Raw genomic sequence first — 19,119 nt, forward strand, 5'->3', positions numbered from 1 at the left:
AACGGAGCTGCCATCTGTTATCCAAAAGTTGCTGCAAAATTGCCTTTAGTTCTCCCTTAATAATCGTACAAAACGTCACTACATTTAGCGTGAAAGTTGCTACAGGAATAATTAATGTTTCATGTTGATTTGTGTTATTTACCATCGACTTTCTGCCACTTTTTGACTAATCGCGACGGTGAGGATGATGAAAGGACACTCACAAAGGACAACCGTCCCACTCCGGGATTCGAACCTGGGACCCCTGGTATGGTAGCGCGCTGTGCTAGCCACTCCCACGGAAGCCGGCTTATACAGATACGTAACACTGAGTTCATTAACAATTGACTGATATCAAAACGGATTTTTATGACATGTCAATAGTAACAATAGCAAACAACACTTCTCTCCAGGGTTGTTAAAGGTCCAGGAATTTTAAATAAATTCAATTCCGGTCCAGGAGAGAAAATCAGCAAGGGTTCTGGACCGTAAAGAACCTTTTTATCCGTAAAGTGTTTCACTTCGGTCCAGGAACCTTTTCTCCCGATCAATTTAAATACGGTCCAGGAAAATTTGGACCCAACTTGGACCGAATTTAAATTGTGCGAGAAAAAAAGCTTCTATCCTTCTACAGATTTATGAGATAAAAAAAATTTTAAAAATGTTTGTTTCACGTATTTTATTGAGGTACTCAAGCAATAACAATTACATAATATATAAATAAGTACGCAAGTACATAGCATCAGTAGGAAGCGAGAGGTATTATATATAAAAATATTTGACATAATAGATACTTGTTGAATAATATTAAATAATTTTGCGACGTAACTCCATTTATCTAAAATGCAGGATTTTCAAAAAATTGCCACTTTTTAGATTCCCTCCTGTTATAATCATATTTATCACATCGCTTTCGTATTATCCTGTAAGAAAATAAGAGTAACTTGTTATTGTCGAAACAGCAATAGTACAAACACTTGAATGTCACTTGTAATAAAAATGGGACATGTAGTTCGTAAAGTTTCTTGCAGTGCGTTATGTATGGACGGGTATAGCGACCTTTCTGTGTAATACTTGCTACTGAAGATATTTTTTCGCCGTAGCGTTACGCAACCCACATAACACCATGCAGAAGAAACCAAAATTTCAGTATCTACAGCGGAGAAGGAATAACTTGGCAGTGACGTCATCTCCAATCTTCACCTCTCCTTCCAGAATCGAAGGCTCATTCGCTAGAGCGGACGACAAGGTGAAGTGCAAACCAATCGAAATCATTCCGAGAGGGGTGATGCAGGTGTGCAAACCCCCACACTGCTACATTAGTCTAACAAACCGCAGCTACGAGCGAGGGATTGTAGGCTATTTTGTTTCTTTGTTAGGGAGTTTTTTTTTTGTTTTTTTTTTTTTGCTGGTTTTGTCATTGTTGTACAATGAGCAGTGGCGTAAAGAAAGGTAAGCCCATGCACAGGGAGGCAAGAGAAATAGTTTTCAATGTGTATATGTACTTTCATTGCGATGAAAACAAAACCACAGCTGTTGACAGAACGCCCGTGGCGACAGGTGTCAGTGAAAGATCTGTGTGGAGAATTTTGAAGGAGAAAGACAAAAGTGTTGAGAGTGCGAGCGGGAAACCTTTTTCAACGGCGGGCTTAAACCGACCGAACGCCCAGCAACGTGTCACAAATCTGGATTCTTTTGATGAAGCAGTCGTGCGCCGAACAATCCATGATTTTTACACGAAAGGCATAACTCTGTTATTCCGTGACAATGCTCCGTACCACAACACGTTAGTCGAAAAAATCCCAACATCGAACAGCAGGAAGGATGAAATGAAGTCGTGGCTGTCATCTCACAATATTCCGCATGCAGAAGGTTTGCTGAAAGCCGAATTATATGAAATAATTAAAATAAACAAACATAAAATAAACTTCTAGCAGTGCTAACATTAAATTCAAGGTTGGTAGTTTGCACCGCGATCTTTAATGCTCTTACCCTTACTCGTGCCATGGTTCCTTTCATAGTAGTTGGCAACGCTGACTTAGCAGGGAGTGACGTCACTGCCAGGTTATTCCTTCCCGGCTTTAGATGTTCCATTTTTATTGCGGGTTACTGTACATATATTTGAAAGCTCTCTTGACGATAGAGAAGTGCATATAGTAATACTCGTAATAAAAAAATATAGAAAGACAATGGATGAGCTTCGTCACAGGGTTGTTAAAATTCCAAGAACCCATAAATTCTAATTGGTTCTATTGGGTTCCGCTGCAGAACCGGAACCTTTTTTCTTTGCTTCTCAAACATTCCTATGACATTCTTGTTTATTTTAAATTTAAGTTTTGGTATTCTATTAGGTATTTTTGTAGAACCAATACTTAAAATAAATTAACATTTATTACATTTTTATGTGTTATTTAGAAAGCAGGAATGTTCTTGATTTGGATAAAACTCAACTTCCATATAACCGGCTCGCATATTTGGGTTGGTGCATGATAACATGGTAAAAATTCATTCTTAAGATAATAATGCCGCATTAGCATGTAATGTTAATTGGACATTATCCATTGTTTGCTGCATTAAACTATACTTATTCTAACATACATTTCGAGAGAGCACCTCTTCCTCGTCTTCAGGTGAAAAGATCTCTTTTTGTCGGTGGTGGGAATCGAACCTACGACAGACCTATGACTTTACTAACTATTTTTTTTTTTGCCTGGTGAAGTAACGAAACAAGTAACAGGTCGAGCCAAGGCAGGTTACTCTCCCCAGAAGAGAAATAGATCATAACAAGGGTAAGAACAAAAAAAGAGAAAAATGAATGCAAAACAGTAGTAAAAACACTGAAAACAACAGTGAAGTAATAGAGGAGACGCTAGATAAAGATAAATTCAAAATTGAAGCTAGATTAAGTAACAACTGAAAAGAAAAATTGAAGAATAAAATTGAGTAAACGAATTGACGTGCTTAAGAAAAGAAACAAATGCGAAGGCATGAGGAGGATCGTTGAAGAAAGCTTAGAAGAAACTAAACTAATAATGGAAGAGGATTCTACTGGTACATATGAAATAAAGGAAAACTTTGGGAAATAGTATCAGTAAGTAAGTAAGATCTTGAGGACAGTAGAAAATCGTTCAGGATAATAGTAGAGTGTGAAGTGAAGAAACGAAGAGATGCGAATAAGAACAGGTAACAAATGCGAAGAAAAAAGGATTGTTACAGAATGGTAATGGAAGAGAGAATTGTAGATATGAAGGAAAACATGGAAAGGGAATTGGCATAAGTAAGAAAGCAGTTCTAAGACCCTCAGAAAGAAATAGAGGAATGTTTATGTAGAGAAGAGATGGTCCCTTTGCGAACGATCACCTTTTCATGTAGCATGGAAATCTAGTGTGGAACCTTACTAAAAAAAAGTTATAGGAATAAATATTAAGATATGCAGACATAAATATTTAGTTTTAATTTCTTACCCAGAAGTCTCTGCGCACTCAGCAGGGTAATCATACTTGTAGCAGATGAGTCTCAAGAGATTGAAGTAGATTCCGCCTATTTTCTTGGATATAATTGTGTTGTCGTTCTTCAAGCAGTTGTAGAAGTCAAGGTCGCATTGGCATTCGCTCCTGCAAAACAACCACAGAAAATTAAGTTCATTTCAATCAATAGGATCGTATACGAGGGACAGTCAAAAAGTTAGTATCCGTAGCTTGAAGAAAACAACATATTGAATTCGTTATTGTTGGGCGAAGTTCAGCTGTTACTGATCTACCACCTAACCCACAAAAGTAATAAAAATTGAAGATTACAAAGGAATTACAGTACAAGATACTAAAATACCATTTAAATGATAAGGCAATTGATGCAATACCTGCATTAAATGTAATTGAGCTGAATAGTGATGTGAAAGTAAATTTTGACAACAACTCACGGGGATTTTGGGTTGTTCATACCGGGTGGGCTATAAGTCAGTTGTCACTAGCAATCGTTAGGCTTTGTTTTGCCTAGCGTAGTGGAAGTAACTTGCAAACTTGACTAGTGCGTATTACCCAGCATTCTTATATTGGGTATTACGCACTAGTCAAGTTCACATCTGACTTCCACTACGCTAGGCAAAACAAAGTCTAACGATTGCTAGTGACAACTGACTTATGGCCCAATGGTTTTATCTTGCTTTTCATCGTTGATCAGTAATTCACGGATAACAAGCGTAAGTAATTTACGAGAATAATTTGAACGAAGCAGGAAGTATCGTGGTTCAATTAATTCCGTAGAGATGGCGCCAAAATTTGTTTTCGCTTTCGATGCAGAAATTTCAAGCTACTGTCCTTGCAGTAACCCGTTAAAGTAGTAGTAATTTTTCAGTAACAGTTTACTTCCATAGTTGTTTTGTTTTATTGGACTTTTAATCTTGTCTGTTGAAATATTGGAGTGACGGAAGGATTAAATCGAACTTCAAAACTTTTGATTTCTATATGAAAGAAAATGTTCTGTTAAAGAGGTGGATATAAAATGTCGTTTGCTATGTACCAGTGGCTTCATAACTAGGCATAATAAAAAGTGCAAAATATTAAAGATGCAACAAAACTAGTGTTGCCCACGAGACGAGATGTTGGCCTGTCTCGTCTCGTGGAGTCTCGTGGAAATGCTGTCTCGTCTCGAAAATATTCGTTTGTCTTATGGCACATGGTCAATCTCGTCCCGTCTCGAATTTTTAAAAGCCTGTCCCGTCTCGTCCCGTGGGCAACACTAAACAAAACCTCAAGCAGATTCCATCTGTTCTTGACTTTTTTTTTAAAGTTTAGTATAATAACCCGATTCGCAACAGCTCATTGAGGATCCGGTCTCAGTCCCATCTGATCCTACTCACTCACTCACCAGAGGTGGGAGATCATCCAAGTAGTTACGCGGTGACGTGTGGTCAGCACGACGAACCCCCAGTCGTCGTTGTGGGCTTCATGACCGGGTTACGCTACTCATTCGTAGCTTCCCAATTTCCTCACGATGGTGAATGGCCACCGGTCCTCTACACAGGCCGAAATCTCAGGAGAAAAGTTGTTAGCTTCCGCCAGGAGACTCGTAGCCGGAGCCAAAAGGCTGACGCCTTCGCAGGACCACGGTGCGGGACATTTCCAGTATTTGATCGTTAATATTACAGTCTCCTACTAATTTACAAAAATGGGACCCAACTGGTTTTTTTTTCTTCTTTTTGTGAGCGCGTTCACATTCATGTCGTCCCCTCTCTGGACGGTTACTAGAGTGAGAAGTCAACGTGGCGTCGGTAACCGATTGCAATATTAAACACACATACATGCATGTGGATAAAAATTTGACACTTTATATTGAAATTTAGAGGAATTTAGGAAAATTTACGTAAGTTTAGGTGTTTTGGAAAGTTTGAGGTGTTTAGGAAATTTTACGTACAGTAAAAAGTTAAGTTCCCCGTGTATATAGATAGCACCGTGCCATGAAGGCACAATTAGGGGATATGGGGGTATTCTCGATCTCGGCCATTTTGAAGGAGATGTGATTAGCACCACGGAGAAATTCCGACCTTCATCACCCACACAGGAATCGAACCAGAGACTCCCGCGTGGCAGTCAGACAATAGGAATACAACGGTAATAAAAACTGAACTCCTAAATCCTGAAATATTCGCTTCCCTGTCAGGTGTCATGCGTTGCCTAGCTCTACGGCGGTGGCAGAACTTGCCATTGGGATTTGCTATTAAAATCCGCTACTCGCTACGTCATAAAGGCCAAACTAGTACTTCAGGATCTAGGTGTCTCATTTTTATTGCGCTGTTTAGAACATTTTTGAATGCTTAGGAATATTTATGTAAATTTTGGTATTAAGAAAAAAAATTGAAGTATTGAATTGAAAATGGTAGAGTATTGAAGAAAATTTGAAGTGAGGGAAAAAATGATAAACGCACCTATAGGGACAGGGCTTAATGAGGCAAGATTTCACAACAGTGATGGGAGAGGAATGGATTTATCTAATATTTCTTACCTGGTGAAAGCGCTGTTGTTGTCCAATCCGTATTTGCTTTCTCCAGCTGGTATGTTTTCCGGGCAGTAGTCATGTTCACGGCAACACCTGTCCGTTCCTTCAAGCATTCCCAAATCCGTGAATTCCTTTGCTTTATCTCCTGCTCCGCACCATTTCGTTCCTTGGTGTAATGGGGAAGGGAGAGAGGATGAATTTTATAAATTACGATCCATATTAAACAAACTTCTTGATTTCACCTGCACAATACACAGCAGCTACAATTTAAAAAAGAAAGAAAGAAAAATAACTTGGATCCTAACACTGCTCACTTACTTTTTAACGCGACGTTTTGATGTATTAGACAGTGTTACTAACTCTCTTGTGCTGTTTTAATGCGGAAGTTTTGGTATTCCTGACTTAACCACTTTCAAAAGGTTGACTAGCATTCTTATTAAAGACTTTCCAATTATGCTATTAATCGGCTTTCAAAGATAACATCAACTGTTTTTTTTTCTTCTTTACGTATTTATTATCTTTATTAATAAACACAGAGCCCTCTGGTATTTTGATTATGGACTTTTCAACTTTAGTTAACTCCTTGATTCGATATTCTTCCCCGCTTCGATCAGATATTTTCTTCATCTTACATCAGCAAGTGCATAATTCAGACATTTGCTTGAGTTCTTCTTTCGAAAGGAATTTGAATTTGAATTTAAAATTTGGGTGCGTCAGCGCGTAGTCTATTTTGCTTCCGTCACTTCATACGCGGTCCAGCCCCTTACCAGACCTAAAATAACATAACTGTAATGTCGTGCCGTAACTAAAATATTAAAATATCCTTACCTTGGTTATGAGCTGAAGCTGTAAAGAGGCACTCAGCACACATAAGGACAAAACACAGGACAACACACAGAATTATACTGGCCACAGGGCCAGTCGCCAGAGCCTCGTTCGTCTGCAAAATGCAGTCTAGGGTGTACTATGTGGAAGTGAGGTTGACAATTGGGTGTACTACGTGGAAGTGAGGTTGACAATTGGGTGTACTACGTGGAAGTGACGTTGTCAATTTGGTGTACTATATGGAAGTGAGGTTGACAATTGGATGTACTACGTGGAAGTGAGGTTGACAATTGGGTGTACTACGTGGAAGTGACGTTGTCAATTTGGTGTACTACATGGAAGTGAGGTTGACAATTGGATGTACTACGTGGAAGTGAGGTTGACAATTGGGTGTACTACGTGGAAGTGAGGTTGACAATTGGGTGTACTACGTGGAAGTGACGTTGTCAATTTGGTGTACTATATGGAAGTGAGGTTGACAATTGGATGTACTACGTGGAAGTGAGGTTGACAATTGGGTGTACTACGTGGAAGTGACGTTGTCAATTTGGTGTACTACATGGAAGTGAGGTTGACAATTGGGTGTACTACGTGGAAGTGACGTTGACAATTTGGTGTACTATATGGAAGTGAGGTTAACAATTTGGTGTACTATGTGGAAGTGAGGTTGACAATTGGGTGTACTACGTGGAAGTGAGGTTGACAATTGGGTGTACTACATGGAAGTGAGGTTGACAATTGGGTGTACTACGTGGAAGTGAGATTGACAATTGGGTGTACTACGTGGAAGTGAGGTTGACAATTGGGTGTACTACGTGGAAGTGCGTTGTCAATTTGGTGTACTACATGGAAGCGAGGTTGACAATTGGATGTACTATGTGGAAGTGAGGTTGACAATTGGATGTACAACGTGGAAGTGAGGTTGACAATTGGGTGTAGTACATGGAAGTGAGGTTGACAATTGGATGTACTACGTGGAAGATCACGCATTACACCCTTGAGGGAGAAAAATTATAGTAGAGAGGGAGAGAACGGAAGACAGAAGAATAAATTAAATAGATTGGTGGGAGGGAAACAACAGTCTGAGGACAGAGAAAGAGAGAGATAGAGAAATAATAAACGAAGGAGAGGAAGGATGGAAGAAAGAAATATAAACTGTAGAGATAGAGAGAGAGAGAGAGAGACAGAGAGAAAAAGAAAGAGAGAGGAGAATAGAGAATAAAATAAACTGGAGAGGGAGAGAAAGAAAAGAGATAAAGGAAACTGGAGGGAGAGAGAGGAAAAGAATAGAAACTGGAGAGGGAGAGAAAGGGAGAAGAAGAAAACAAACAAGGGGAGAGGAACTAAGAAAGAAATAAAAATCTGTAGTGAGAGAATGGGGGAACAAAATAAACTGTAGATAGAGAGGAAGAAATAAATAAAATAAACTGGACATAAAGAAAGGAGGGAAGGAGAAATATCAGGAACTGGAGATAATGAATGGGAGAAAGATAGAGTAAGTCATGTCATGGCAACTATTTTTTTTGTCGCGAACAGGGGACAATACGAAAAATCTAAGATATACGTTTGAAAGTGTATGGAATGTACTTTCGAAACAAGCCACCAGTTGGTGTATGTGAATAACGGTGGGGTGGTAAGCACGCACCCAAGTTCAGTCGGTGAGTGACAGCGTTCGAAAATGGAGGTCATGAAGCAGGAGCAACGTTCGTACGTTAAAATAGCAGTTCTCCGCAGCAGAAATGCACGGGAATGCCATACAGGGCTACGGAAAGGTCTGGGTGTGCATGCCATGCCCTATCGAACAGTGGCGAGGTGGGTGGAGGCCAAAGGCGTCTCGTGAACGCATGCGGTGCATGCTTCGCATGCGTCAATTATGGGGAAAAGGAAAGCTTGCTCTGCGACGACATTCATGAGCATTTCTACATTCTAATTTCTTCATATAGGAGAAGTATTTATTTTACACGAGAGCGCTCAACTAAGTTTATATTACATTTCTTGGATCTGAAGTGAAGGAAAGTAATAATTCTTTTCCTACAATTGACGCATGCGTCACTTCAGATCCAAGAAATGTAATATAAGCTTAGTTGAGCGCTCTCGTGTAAAATAAATATTTCTCCTATATGAAGAAATTAGAATGTAGAAATGCTCATGAATGTTGTCCTTTTTACCCACAATTGACGCATGCGCATCATGCACCGCATGCGTTCACGAGACGCCTCTGGTGGAGGTCTTCAAACGGAGCAGAGTGTCAACTGCCGATGTGCTTCATAATAAAACACTGCTGTCCAATATCCTGTGTTCTGGCTCTTCTCTACGACAGTCTCCTGCATCCAGACTTCATCTGGTGGCTTCATTCGAAGGTACATTCCATACACTTTCAAACGTACATCTTAGATTTTTCGTGTTGTCCCCTGTTCGCGAGAAAAAAAGTTGCCATGACTTATGACTTAACCCTCGTATAATAAACTTGAGACATGAAAGAAAGAAGAAAAGAAAAAGGAATCTGGAGATAAAGAACGGAAAAGGAAGTATAATAAACAGGAGAGTTAAAAACTAAAGAGAGAAAGAAACTAAAGGAAAGTTAACTAACGAAAGAAGATAATGGGACAAAACAACGAGACTGAAAAATTAGGAAAAGAAATTAACAAAACAGTGTAAGCAAAACTAAATACATTGTAGGAGATTGTGACTGTCCCAAAGATTTACATTTATTTAATTTGTTATGTTTTGTTTAATTTGTCTTTAATACGCACGATGATATATCTATGTTACCAATTTCTGTTTTGTTATATTTTGGAAAACGTTGTTGCATTAATATGATGTATAATTAATTATTATCATATTCTTGATAATGTAAAATTACGATGTATACATTTCTATATTCATTTTTGACCATAGCAACGATAAAGAAACAAAACACAGTAGATCAATAAGTGATAAAATATATAGAAATGTTAAATAATGACGTCCCCGAGTTTCATTGAAGTTATCAAAATCCTAATTGCAATTTCGAAAAGTGAATACTAGGATGCTTCGTTGAAGTTCAAGTAAAAGGATTGCTTCAAGATAAAGCAAATAATAGGAAAGGACCTAAAGAAATACCAAAAGAGAAAAATGAAGTTAATAAGAAGTAATCAATTCTTCATATATCTCTTTGAACCTTTTTGTGAACGCCCTTAATCTCAAATTTATTTCAGATTTCCCTAACAAACAATTGTTCCTTCAGCGCAGTTTTATTGACACATCTAATGACTTCTATTGCTTCAATGATGAATCTGCGTTAGTAAACAACAGTGTTTGCAACTCGGTTTTCTTTCGTCTTACCTGGGTAAATAGCTTTAATACTGGCATCGAAGTCCTCCACAGTTTCAATGATCTTGTCCACAATGGCCCCCGTGTACGTGGACGAGGAGTTGTCGCTGCTTCCTATGAAGTTTGCAGGATTTGGGATTTTATCAGAGAAGTTCTTCACCGATTCAGGAATAACTGAACCAAAGAATCGTGCGTTTTGGCCTCTGATTTCGCTCGCGAAAAGTACCCATGAGAAGCACACAAGGATAAAGGACTTGGTGATTTCCATCTTAGAGGTTGTCTGGAATAGCAAAAGATAGCAAAGTCAATGTAGTAACAGAAAAAGCACGGTTCTGCCATCTTCTACGTTCACATGTCTATAAATTCTAACTCTCAAACAGTAAATATTGTTCTAGTGCTTTCTGTCCCTCAATATACAAGATTAAAATTGTCATCATTGTTCCATTAATAGCCAATTGGATCGACATTGATATCCACATCCACACATGTTTATGCCTCAGTTTCATTTCCAAACAAGAACACCGTACTGATTTCTTCATTTCACCTTTCTACTATAACATTCTATGTATTCATGTACAGTCACGGACACTCTAATGAACACATTGACTTTCAATGGAATCGTTACAAGCCGGCAGTTGTACGTACTCGCACTTTCTTGCAATTCATCTAATTTTCCTTAGAAATTATTTCTGTATGGTTTATTTTACTATATAGTGCATCAAGCCACTATTAGCATTAATTTGTTTAAAGGATGTACTGTATGACTTAATTGAAACCTTAATAAGATAAATAATAATAAAATTAGATTATACGATAATTTTTAAGACACGAATAAGCAGAGAAAAGATTCACCGTTGTCCAGACTGGTACTGATCTTACTCAAATTATAGTTGAATTTTTGCAGTCAGAAACTCGTCGCTTTTAAGCAGCTTCAAAGGCAAATTTAAAAATAAAATAAGTTTTCTAATTGCTTTAACAGTGCTTAAAGAAATGTATGAAAATAATTTAAAACTTATTTTAGCATATAACCCAAGACACAATTCATACACCATTTGTTAACTATGCATATTGTGTAGAGTGACCATAATACAGGGTAATTCAAAATGAATGGTTCAACTTTACAAAGTTATTATGACGTAACTATTTATGATAGAAAATTAGGCAAGGCATCTATATAAATAACTCTGGAGCTTTACTCACATGACTCACATTATAAAGATTCAACATGGGAACCTCGTGTAACGTGGAAAAGGTCCAAGCGATAATCAAGTACTTGCTATGCACGAGACAGCAAGTCGCTGTCAACGGTTTCGAAGGCACTAACAATTCGCAGTTGTAACTTTGGAAGGGTGAAAGATGTGCATTACTACCGAAAAGCATGCGGAAATGTCTTTGCACCATTTTGATTGAATCAGTTCTCGATAGCTCCAACACACAATACGCCTTCTACTGGTCATTAGCCATTTTGCGACACTGGCGATCCTGGTTAAGCATCGGCTAAGCAAGATAAGCCCGCTAAGTGGGAATAAAACTTCCAGAGTACTTCTATATATTGATGCCTTGTCTGATTTTCTATCATAAATAGTAACGTCATAATAACCGTGTAACGTTGCACCATTCGTTTTCAATTACCCTGTATTTTGACCCGAAAACGGGACATTCCAAGGAGATCAGTTTACCCCCTCCCCCCCGTGAAAAACCGGTAAGGCGTAATTACAAAATATCGCTATTATTAACATATTGTTGTTATTATTATTGTTTATGAAAGTATGGATCACATAAATGATTCATCATAAATAATAAATGAAATATGATCTCCCGTTGTCAAGAAGTGTTAATAATTATAATCTCGGTAAGCGTTTCTGGTCCCTTCTTATCAACCTTTGATGCTGAAGTTGAGGAGCGCCAGAATAACCAATCTTCTTGAGAACAACTTTTTTCTTCAACAACCGTTCATAAAACTCCCACATATCTGACACACAACGCGAGATTTTACCTTTTGAGCATGTGCCGAAACGCAAGAATTAAAATTATTGTTGCAGGTCCGTATTGAAAATACATATAGGCTTCTTGGCCATATTGATTGCCCTATAAATAATGGAACACACCTAAAAAAATACAATTGCATGCTCAAACATTCTCGACTGTTTCTAAAACTTTGATCAACATTTTTTTAGCATGAAATGTTAACAACTTCAAGTTCCAGCGAATCGAATGGAAGTATCGACTTTTCCGCCGGTCAAAAGCTTCATCAAACTGCCCTCTTTCCGTTGATATATTTTTCTATGCCATCGGAAGTTTGGTATTCCTGAGAGAACAAATCAAATACTCCCATAAACGAAATTCATTTCTCCTTGCCTCCTACGGCCATCGTGGCAGTGTTGCCAAACCTGATGCGCATTAAAGAGCTAAATTTAAAATTAAATTGAGTTATAACTGACTTACAAGGAGCTAAATTTACGAAGGCTGGATAAAGTATCTCCTAGGATAATTTTAGTTTCAGGTGTCAAAGGGGTTGGGACGCTGCTATAACCATTAATTTTTGATTTTGATTTGATTTGATTTGATTTGATTTATTTTACCTCGCTTTTTGTGCCACTTTTTGCTAATTTGCGAAGATGGGGATGAGTGATGATATGATGAAATTGATGAATGGACACTCACAAATATCCATGCCCAGGCCAGGATTAGAACCCAGGACCCCCAGTGTGCTAACCACTCCGCCACAGGGGCAGGCCGCTGCTATTACCATCCACTTTAAAGTAATGACAATTTATTCTAAGTTTTCCGGCGGCATCACCCATCTCAATAATCTACCGATGGTCGTGTGAAATCAAAAATAAAGGATTACTGGAAACAATATCATGTCATCTCCACGGCGCTATAAAAAAGTAGCTGGGGAGTTAAGAGAGTGTGGGACGACGCAGCCAACAATATCACGTCACGTGCAAAATGTATACTCATGGCGAAAGTTGGTCTATGGGGGCCGGAGACAGTGATGGCATCATAGTAGGGCACGGGGGCGGGCGCCCCAGTTCACAGCCAAACGAGGGAACGAAAGAGCCAGATCTGGTCCCAAAAGAGCTAAGTTGGCAACACTGACTCGGAGGGAAGAGCCGGGCTAAAACTATTCCGCATGCTCTTAAGTGGTAAAAAAAAAAGACATATACTTGAGCAGTCATGAAAAATGAGTAAAAAGTAAATTTAAGAATATCCTATTATTATACGAGTATGTAGGGAAGAAGGACCTCCCAGAAGTTTCAGTGCTAATGTCGTGTCTTTGTAATTCAAGGGATCCTGGGTTCGAAGCCCGGTGGATGTTTAGATCCCACTTTAAACCGCATATACAGTCCACATTAACCTATCTGTGCATAAAATGGACTTAAAGATTAACTTTGTGGGGAAAAAGGTATGGCATATGTGCGTTTGTGAGTGAGAAAAAGGGGGGTGAGATGTTTTTGTTACGTTCTTCACAGAAAAGCTTGACCTTGATTTCGAGGAATACTTTTCGTTCTTATGACTTGAATTTCAATGTATTTGTGTCTCTTACGTGTCATGCATGATAATGTTCATGCTGTTCTTGACAATGGATTCGCAACCGGTGGCATAGTCGCAGTGAAACGTCGCTTTGTTGAATATAAAGTATTTACCGGGTAAATGCCATCCTCTGGGGGACAAAATCTAAGCGTTTTATGACCTGAGATGTTGTTTAAATGAGATTTTCACACTGTAGCAGAACTGTAAAAGAACGGGCTGTGAAAATAACCAGAAAAGGGAGTAAGCAGGATAGTTAAATTTTTATTCCTAACCACTTCATAGTTTTCTTTCCCGCCTATTTCTTAAAGGTTGCTTATTTCTCTGCTGATACAGTATTACCAGTCTTGTCCGTACAGAGATAGTTGGAAAGTGAAATGATAAAGTACACCGCTAGAAAACACAAATGGGAAAAAAGTCTTGCTCAAATGATGTTCACAAGAATGGTACATTGCTATCTTCACTCGCCTTCCTCCACACCCTGTAGACACCATCTGATCCGAAAAGGTTTATTCTGGTCACATCGGAGCAGATGACGTTCGTTGTCCCAGAACTCCTGATCTTTATGCACATGTTTTTTCTTGCATTCACCCACGATATCCCTATCTGTACAAATGTACGACGAACGGTTGGATTGCTCTGTCTCTCCTGTTGCATTTTCTACTCGTGATCTCAATTTTGGAGTCACTTAATTTGGGATATGCCCAGGGCTCGAAAAATCCCAGTGGCCAGGTCGCCATGGCGACTAAAAATTTCAGCCTTGCGACTGTGATCTTTTGCTGTAATATTGCCGCTTTTTAAGTTTGCATGTACGAAATTTTGATGATTCTAAGTTCAAATTGCAGTACAGCGTAAGTTAGCAAATGATTTTTTTTATCAACGTTGTGAACATTTCATAGAATCAGTAACTATTCCTTACTCCTTGTCCCTCAACCCCTAATTTTCTGCTTTCTCACATGATTTAGCGATGTTTGAATACGGTGATACTCAACTTCTTACAGTATGCACAATTGCCAGTAGGTGGTCTCCTGGCGCCTGAATTTCAGAGCTGGCGCTTAGCTCTGAAGAAGATTTTTCGAGTACTGGATATGCCTTATTTTGTCTCACCAAGAAACACTCCTCTCTTTTGGTTAGTCTTTTCTCCCCCATTTCTTCTTGGCCGATTCTTTGTTGAACTCTCATATTTGAATTTATTTACTACGTACTGCACAGTAGAATGCGATTTGTTCAATAATGACTTCATTTCCCTCAAAGAAAGTCCTTTAAGAGCAAGATTCACTATCACACCTTTAAGGTCAGAGCAAACTCCTTTCGCTTCCCCATCACGGACCGCCCACGCTGGCAGGGTGGTTGAACGGTGACAGAGTGATTATACAGACCTGCAACTGACGCTGTAAGTACAAAAGTTCAGTGTGCTGCACACAAAGACGTGACATGGTCACTAAGTGACTCGTGTGTACGAATAAGAAACGTACATACCTACATTATACAACCTCAAACGATTTATCATACTCTCCATCCAGTACAATTATTGCATCTCTCATCTTTTCTACAAATTACCTTCTCGAAGGTTCTCCCTGATTACTGGACACCTTTCGTTATCATATTTCGCCAACTGACCACGTACAGAGGGGTTTCATACAATGTATACAGCCTGTACGAACAAGTATGGTACATACTGTGTTTCATTCACACTCAATCCGATCTTCGTGGCAGAGTGGTTAGCGCAACGCGCTACGACGCTGGGGGTTCCGGGTTCGTATCCAGGCATGGGTGTTCTTTGTGAGTGTCCTTTCTTCAATTTCATCATACCATCACTCATCCTTATCTTTTTCCGATCATCTAAATTGTGGGGGGATCGAAGTAAAATAAACCAAATCGGTTAATAAATCATTCAAAATTAACCTGCTTCGTTAATGTTAATTAACGTCAATTCATTCTTCATGGTCATCTTCACGCTTACCCTAGAAAGATACAAAAGCGAGATATATATATATATATATAGAAATAGATTTTAATTTCGCCTGTCCTGAATATGAGATTTCGTGTTTATCGTTGAACAATGTTACGGATATGTATTGTTGCATCTCAAACAGACTGCACTGATATCATATCGTGCGAGTATGACGTCATGGTGCTGACCTAGTTCAAACTAAGTGTATCCTTCCTGTAAATAGCGAGCGAGTCTCTAAATAAAGCTGCTGGAACAACCTATGCTGTAAATAGTCTGCAGTGAGAGAATACAAGAGAAATTGATTGACCAAAATTTCCTTTGAGTTGCCAGTAGTTAGCGATTTTCATAGCACTGTAACTACATACAATTACTTTCACAGTTGAAGTCCACTTCATGCCCAGCCCATATAGGCTAATCGGAACTGGACCTACAGTTTAAAGTGGGATTCGAACCAGTGTGATTTCGCCGGAGCTCGACCCCTTGATTACAATACGCCAAACGTTGCCACTGCGCCATCTGGGAGGTCCTTTAGGAAGTACAAAAAGTAAATTGGATTATTTGTTGTTTCGCCAAGCCCCAAGAAACGGTGAAAGGGGAAGGTCCAGGGAAGGTAACCGCGAGGGGAAATTTACATCGTTAATTTCAAATAAGAAATAATGCAAAAAAAATTAGCCCATAACAGAAATATAGTTTAGTTGATTAGTATTTCAGCAGAATAAGCAAAGGCAAAAAATACTCAAAAATTCATGCAAGAAGTAAATGGTTTCTCAAGTTTCAGAAAGTTCAAAAATGAATCTTTTTTTATGTACGAGTCCACAGAACGTTAACTTCGGAACTAATTTTTTCAAAGATTTGTCTTGAACGAGGTGTGCAAAAGCCAATAACAAAATACTGTATAATAACTCTCCATATGACAAAAAAATAAGGAAAGAACACTTCTGCAGATCTGGTGAATAGAGTTCAACTGTATAATATGATAATAATAGTAATAATAATAATGTGTCGATAAAAGAATAGTTTATAATGATTGTTAAATTCCCTGGTATTAGTAAATTGTAAGAACGGTGGGAAAGCGATAAAATTCTTATTCGATTGATTATGTACATAATGATGTGAACTAATTGTTGAAATATTGGACATGGCGCTGGCCATTTCTGTGTTCAGTTCTAAGTAACAATAAATTATTATTTATACTATTCAATTTTATATGAATGGCGTGACTTCCCCTACGAGAGTTTCTGGTAACGCCTATTTTCGTGCCTACATAGGTATGGCACACGTCAAAAAAGTGGAATGACAAGACAAGTTTCATTCCAGCCAGTGGAAGGGTTGATGGATGTGGACGCCTCGCGTGATACCAGTTTCCGTAACGGTTTCACAGCCAACCTGGATACGGCATAACCCGTAGAGTTCATAAAATGCTCACTTTAGCAGCTTTAAAAAGAGATGAACATCATCACTTAATACTCTCGCATTCTCCCTTCCCCCAAGCATAGCTGGATAGTTTGTAACGGACGTCACGAAACTCCTGCATAAAAGCCCAACGAAGTCTAGTAAAACTTAATTCTATAACGCTGAAGGTTTGTTTCACAAGAGTTGCAGGATAACACCAAAATTTATTTTCGAAGATTTGCCCCACCCATTTTCTTAGATGCTTTGTTACATTATTCGAATCTACAAAATTTGGATTGCAGATCTTGTGCATTAAACTCTCTTTCGCACACCTTTATGTCAATGAGTCTAAATTCATAGCAATATCATGGTTAAATTCTCTTTTTACATAAATATATAACAATTCCGCTTGATTTTTGCGAAAAATTACTTTATTACTCTGTCGATTTCAGTCACTCACTATCGCCATTCACACAAGGCTGTTGGTTTATATTCTAAGATTTTTTTATAACAGCTCAAGTATAGCAAAGCACATGCCTGATTTTGCCCATAGTCATCTTTCTTGACTTCAGGCTGGTTCACTAGATGTCTCTTGTATTTACATGTTGGTATTCTTTTGTTGTTAGTTTGTAATTTTCTTTAAAATTTGTTACCACAATTGGTGGACCTGTGTTTGATCTAAATCTTTGAGGGGCCAGGATCCAACAGTGTCTTTTCGATGGGTAAGAGTCATTTTTCTTTCCTTCGAGACCGGAGCCCGCTACGAAGTAGGTCCCAATTGTCCTCACTATGCTTGGTCAATCGCTGAAATTTTGGGGACTACCTTTTGGAATCGAACCTGGGGGACCGCTCGCAAAGGCGAGAGTTTGACTACGAAGCCAATAATCCAAGATCCCATATTCGAATCCACAACTGAAAGAAAATGGAGAGTAATATGGTTCACCTGAAGAAGATAAAATAATTCTTCTCTTGAAGCGTGGTACACACAGAGCTTAGACATAACAAAAGTGAAAATATAATTAAAATATCAGTTTAAGTAGTATTAGCTAATGTGTGGAGTAGCTCACCTGGTAGTTCTGCACGGAATTAGCTCGGGAGCTCTTCTGCCGGTGATGAAGAGCGGACGGAAAGTGGTCGTGGTTTTTTCCATATCCTTCGGGAATTTCCGGTGGCCTGTCGTGCTCTTCAGCTAAAACAGCCAGGAAGACAAGGTCGAGGACGGGCGAGGCAGAGGTGGATCGGATGATTGAAGCCTCTTCGACCTTCTGGCTTCGGCGAACACTGCCATCGGTGGGTGCAAAGGGGTATCATCGTCCTCTCAATTAGTTTTAATTGGTAGGCGTTGAATTGGTTGTTGACATTGCGTGATGAGGACGCTGTATCTGTGAGTGGCTGTTGTCAACATCCTTCGAATCTTTGCCCGGGGCGGAGCCGGTCAGATGAAAGGACGACTGGAAGTTGATTTGCAGAACTGTCTACGCAGTTTTCTCTGCTTGATGACCGTCCTCTCGCGAAACACGTAAACACGAGTGTAGTGGTGATGCTGTCGCTTTGTAAATAAGGCGTCCTGAGTTCCATAGTGGTTCGGATTGCACTTTCAAATTCAAATTCACATTTTGTTTATTCAAGGGCGAGGTTCAGCCCTGTGGCTGTTCTCCCACCTAACCCCGTTTATACATTTACCTGGTGTACATAAACAAAAAATCATAAGAAAAGAGTAGAAATAAAAAATGACAAAAAAAAATGGTTATGAAGACAATGACAAAAACAATATGTTTTAAACTGTATGTCCAGTTCCGATTAACCTTTCTCTGCATAAAGTGGAATTTAACTCTCCTCTCTTCCCCTCCCTTCCACTCGGGTGTCTCTGATGGCATTGTGTGAACCCGTTCACCTTGTAATCAAGGGGTCACGGATTCGATTCCCGGTAGAGGCACATTGCACATTCGTTCGAATCCCAAAAAACAGGTCCAGTCCCGATTAGCGTTTCTGTACATAAAGTGGAATAAAAAACAATCTTTGACTTTGTTCCTCCCACCTTCTCCTTATCTATCTCTCTCGCCCCGATGGCGTAGTGGTAACGCATTTACTTTGTAATCAAGAGGTCTCTGGTTCGAAAACAGTGGAAG

The 19,119-nt window shown here is 39.0% G+C and overlaps 1 protein-coding gene across 1 annotated transcript; it reads right to left on the reverse strand.

The window, feature by feature from the left end:
* Positions 1–649: 649 nt before the first annotated feature.
* On the reverse strand, positions 650–18,259 carry LOC146002394 (phospholipase A2-like). The gene is made up of 5 exons (XM_083140145.1): positions 18,058–18,259; positions 10,123–10,390; positions 5,980–6,139; positions 3,444–3,593; positions 650–902 (listed from the first exon to the last, which is right to left on the reverse strand). Exons 2-5 carry the CDS (start codon positions 10,376–10,378, stop codon positions 818–820), a joined length of 651 nt encoding a protein of 216 aa, XP_082996271.1. The 5' UTR covers positions 10,379–10,390; positions 18,058–18,259; the 3' UTR covers positions 650–817.
* Between the last annotated feature and the right edge of the window lie 860 nt (positions 18,260–19,119).

Source organism: Lepisma saccharinum, chromosome 18 (assembly GCF_977018435.1).
Source record: "Lepisma saccharinum chromosome 18, izLepSacc3.1, whole genome shotgun sequence".
NCBI lineage: Eukaryota > Metazoa > Arthropoda > Insecta > Zygentoma > Lepismatidae > Lepisma > Lepisma saccharinum.

Excerpts from the sequence above, each read along its gene's own strand:
- LOC146002394 (XM_083140145.1), bottom strand. The coding sequence starts at position 10,378 with ATGGAAATCACCAAGTCCTTTATCCTTGTGTGCTTCTCATGGGTACTT. Across the intron at positions 3,594-5,979 it reads AACAACAGCGCTTTCACCAG|GAGCGAATGCCAATGCGACC; the intron begins GTAAGAAATATT and ends GTTGTTTTGCAG. Across the intron at positions 903-3,443 it reads GAGTGCGCAGAGACTTCTGG|GATAATACGAAAGCGATGTG; the intron begins GTAAGAAATTAA and ends ATTTTCTTACAG.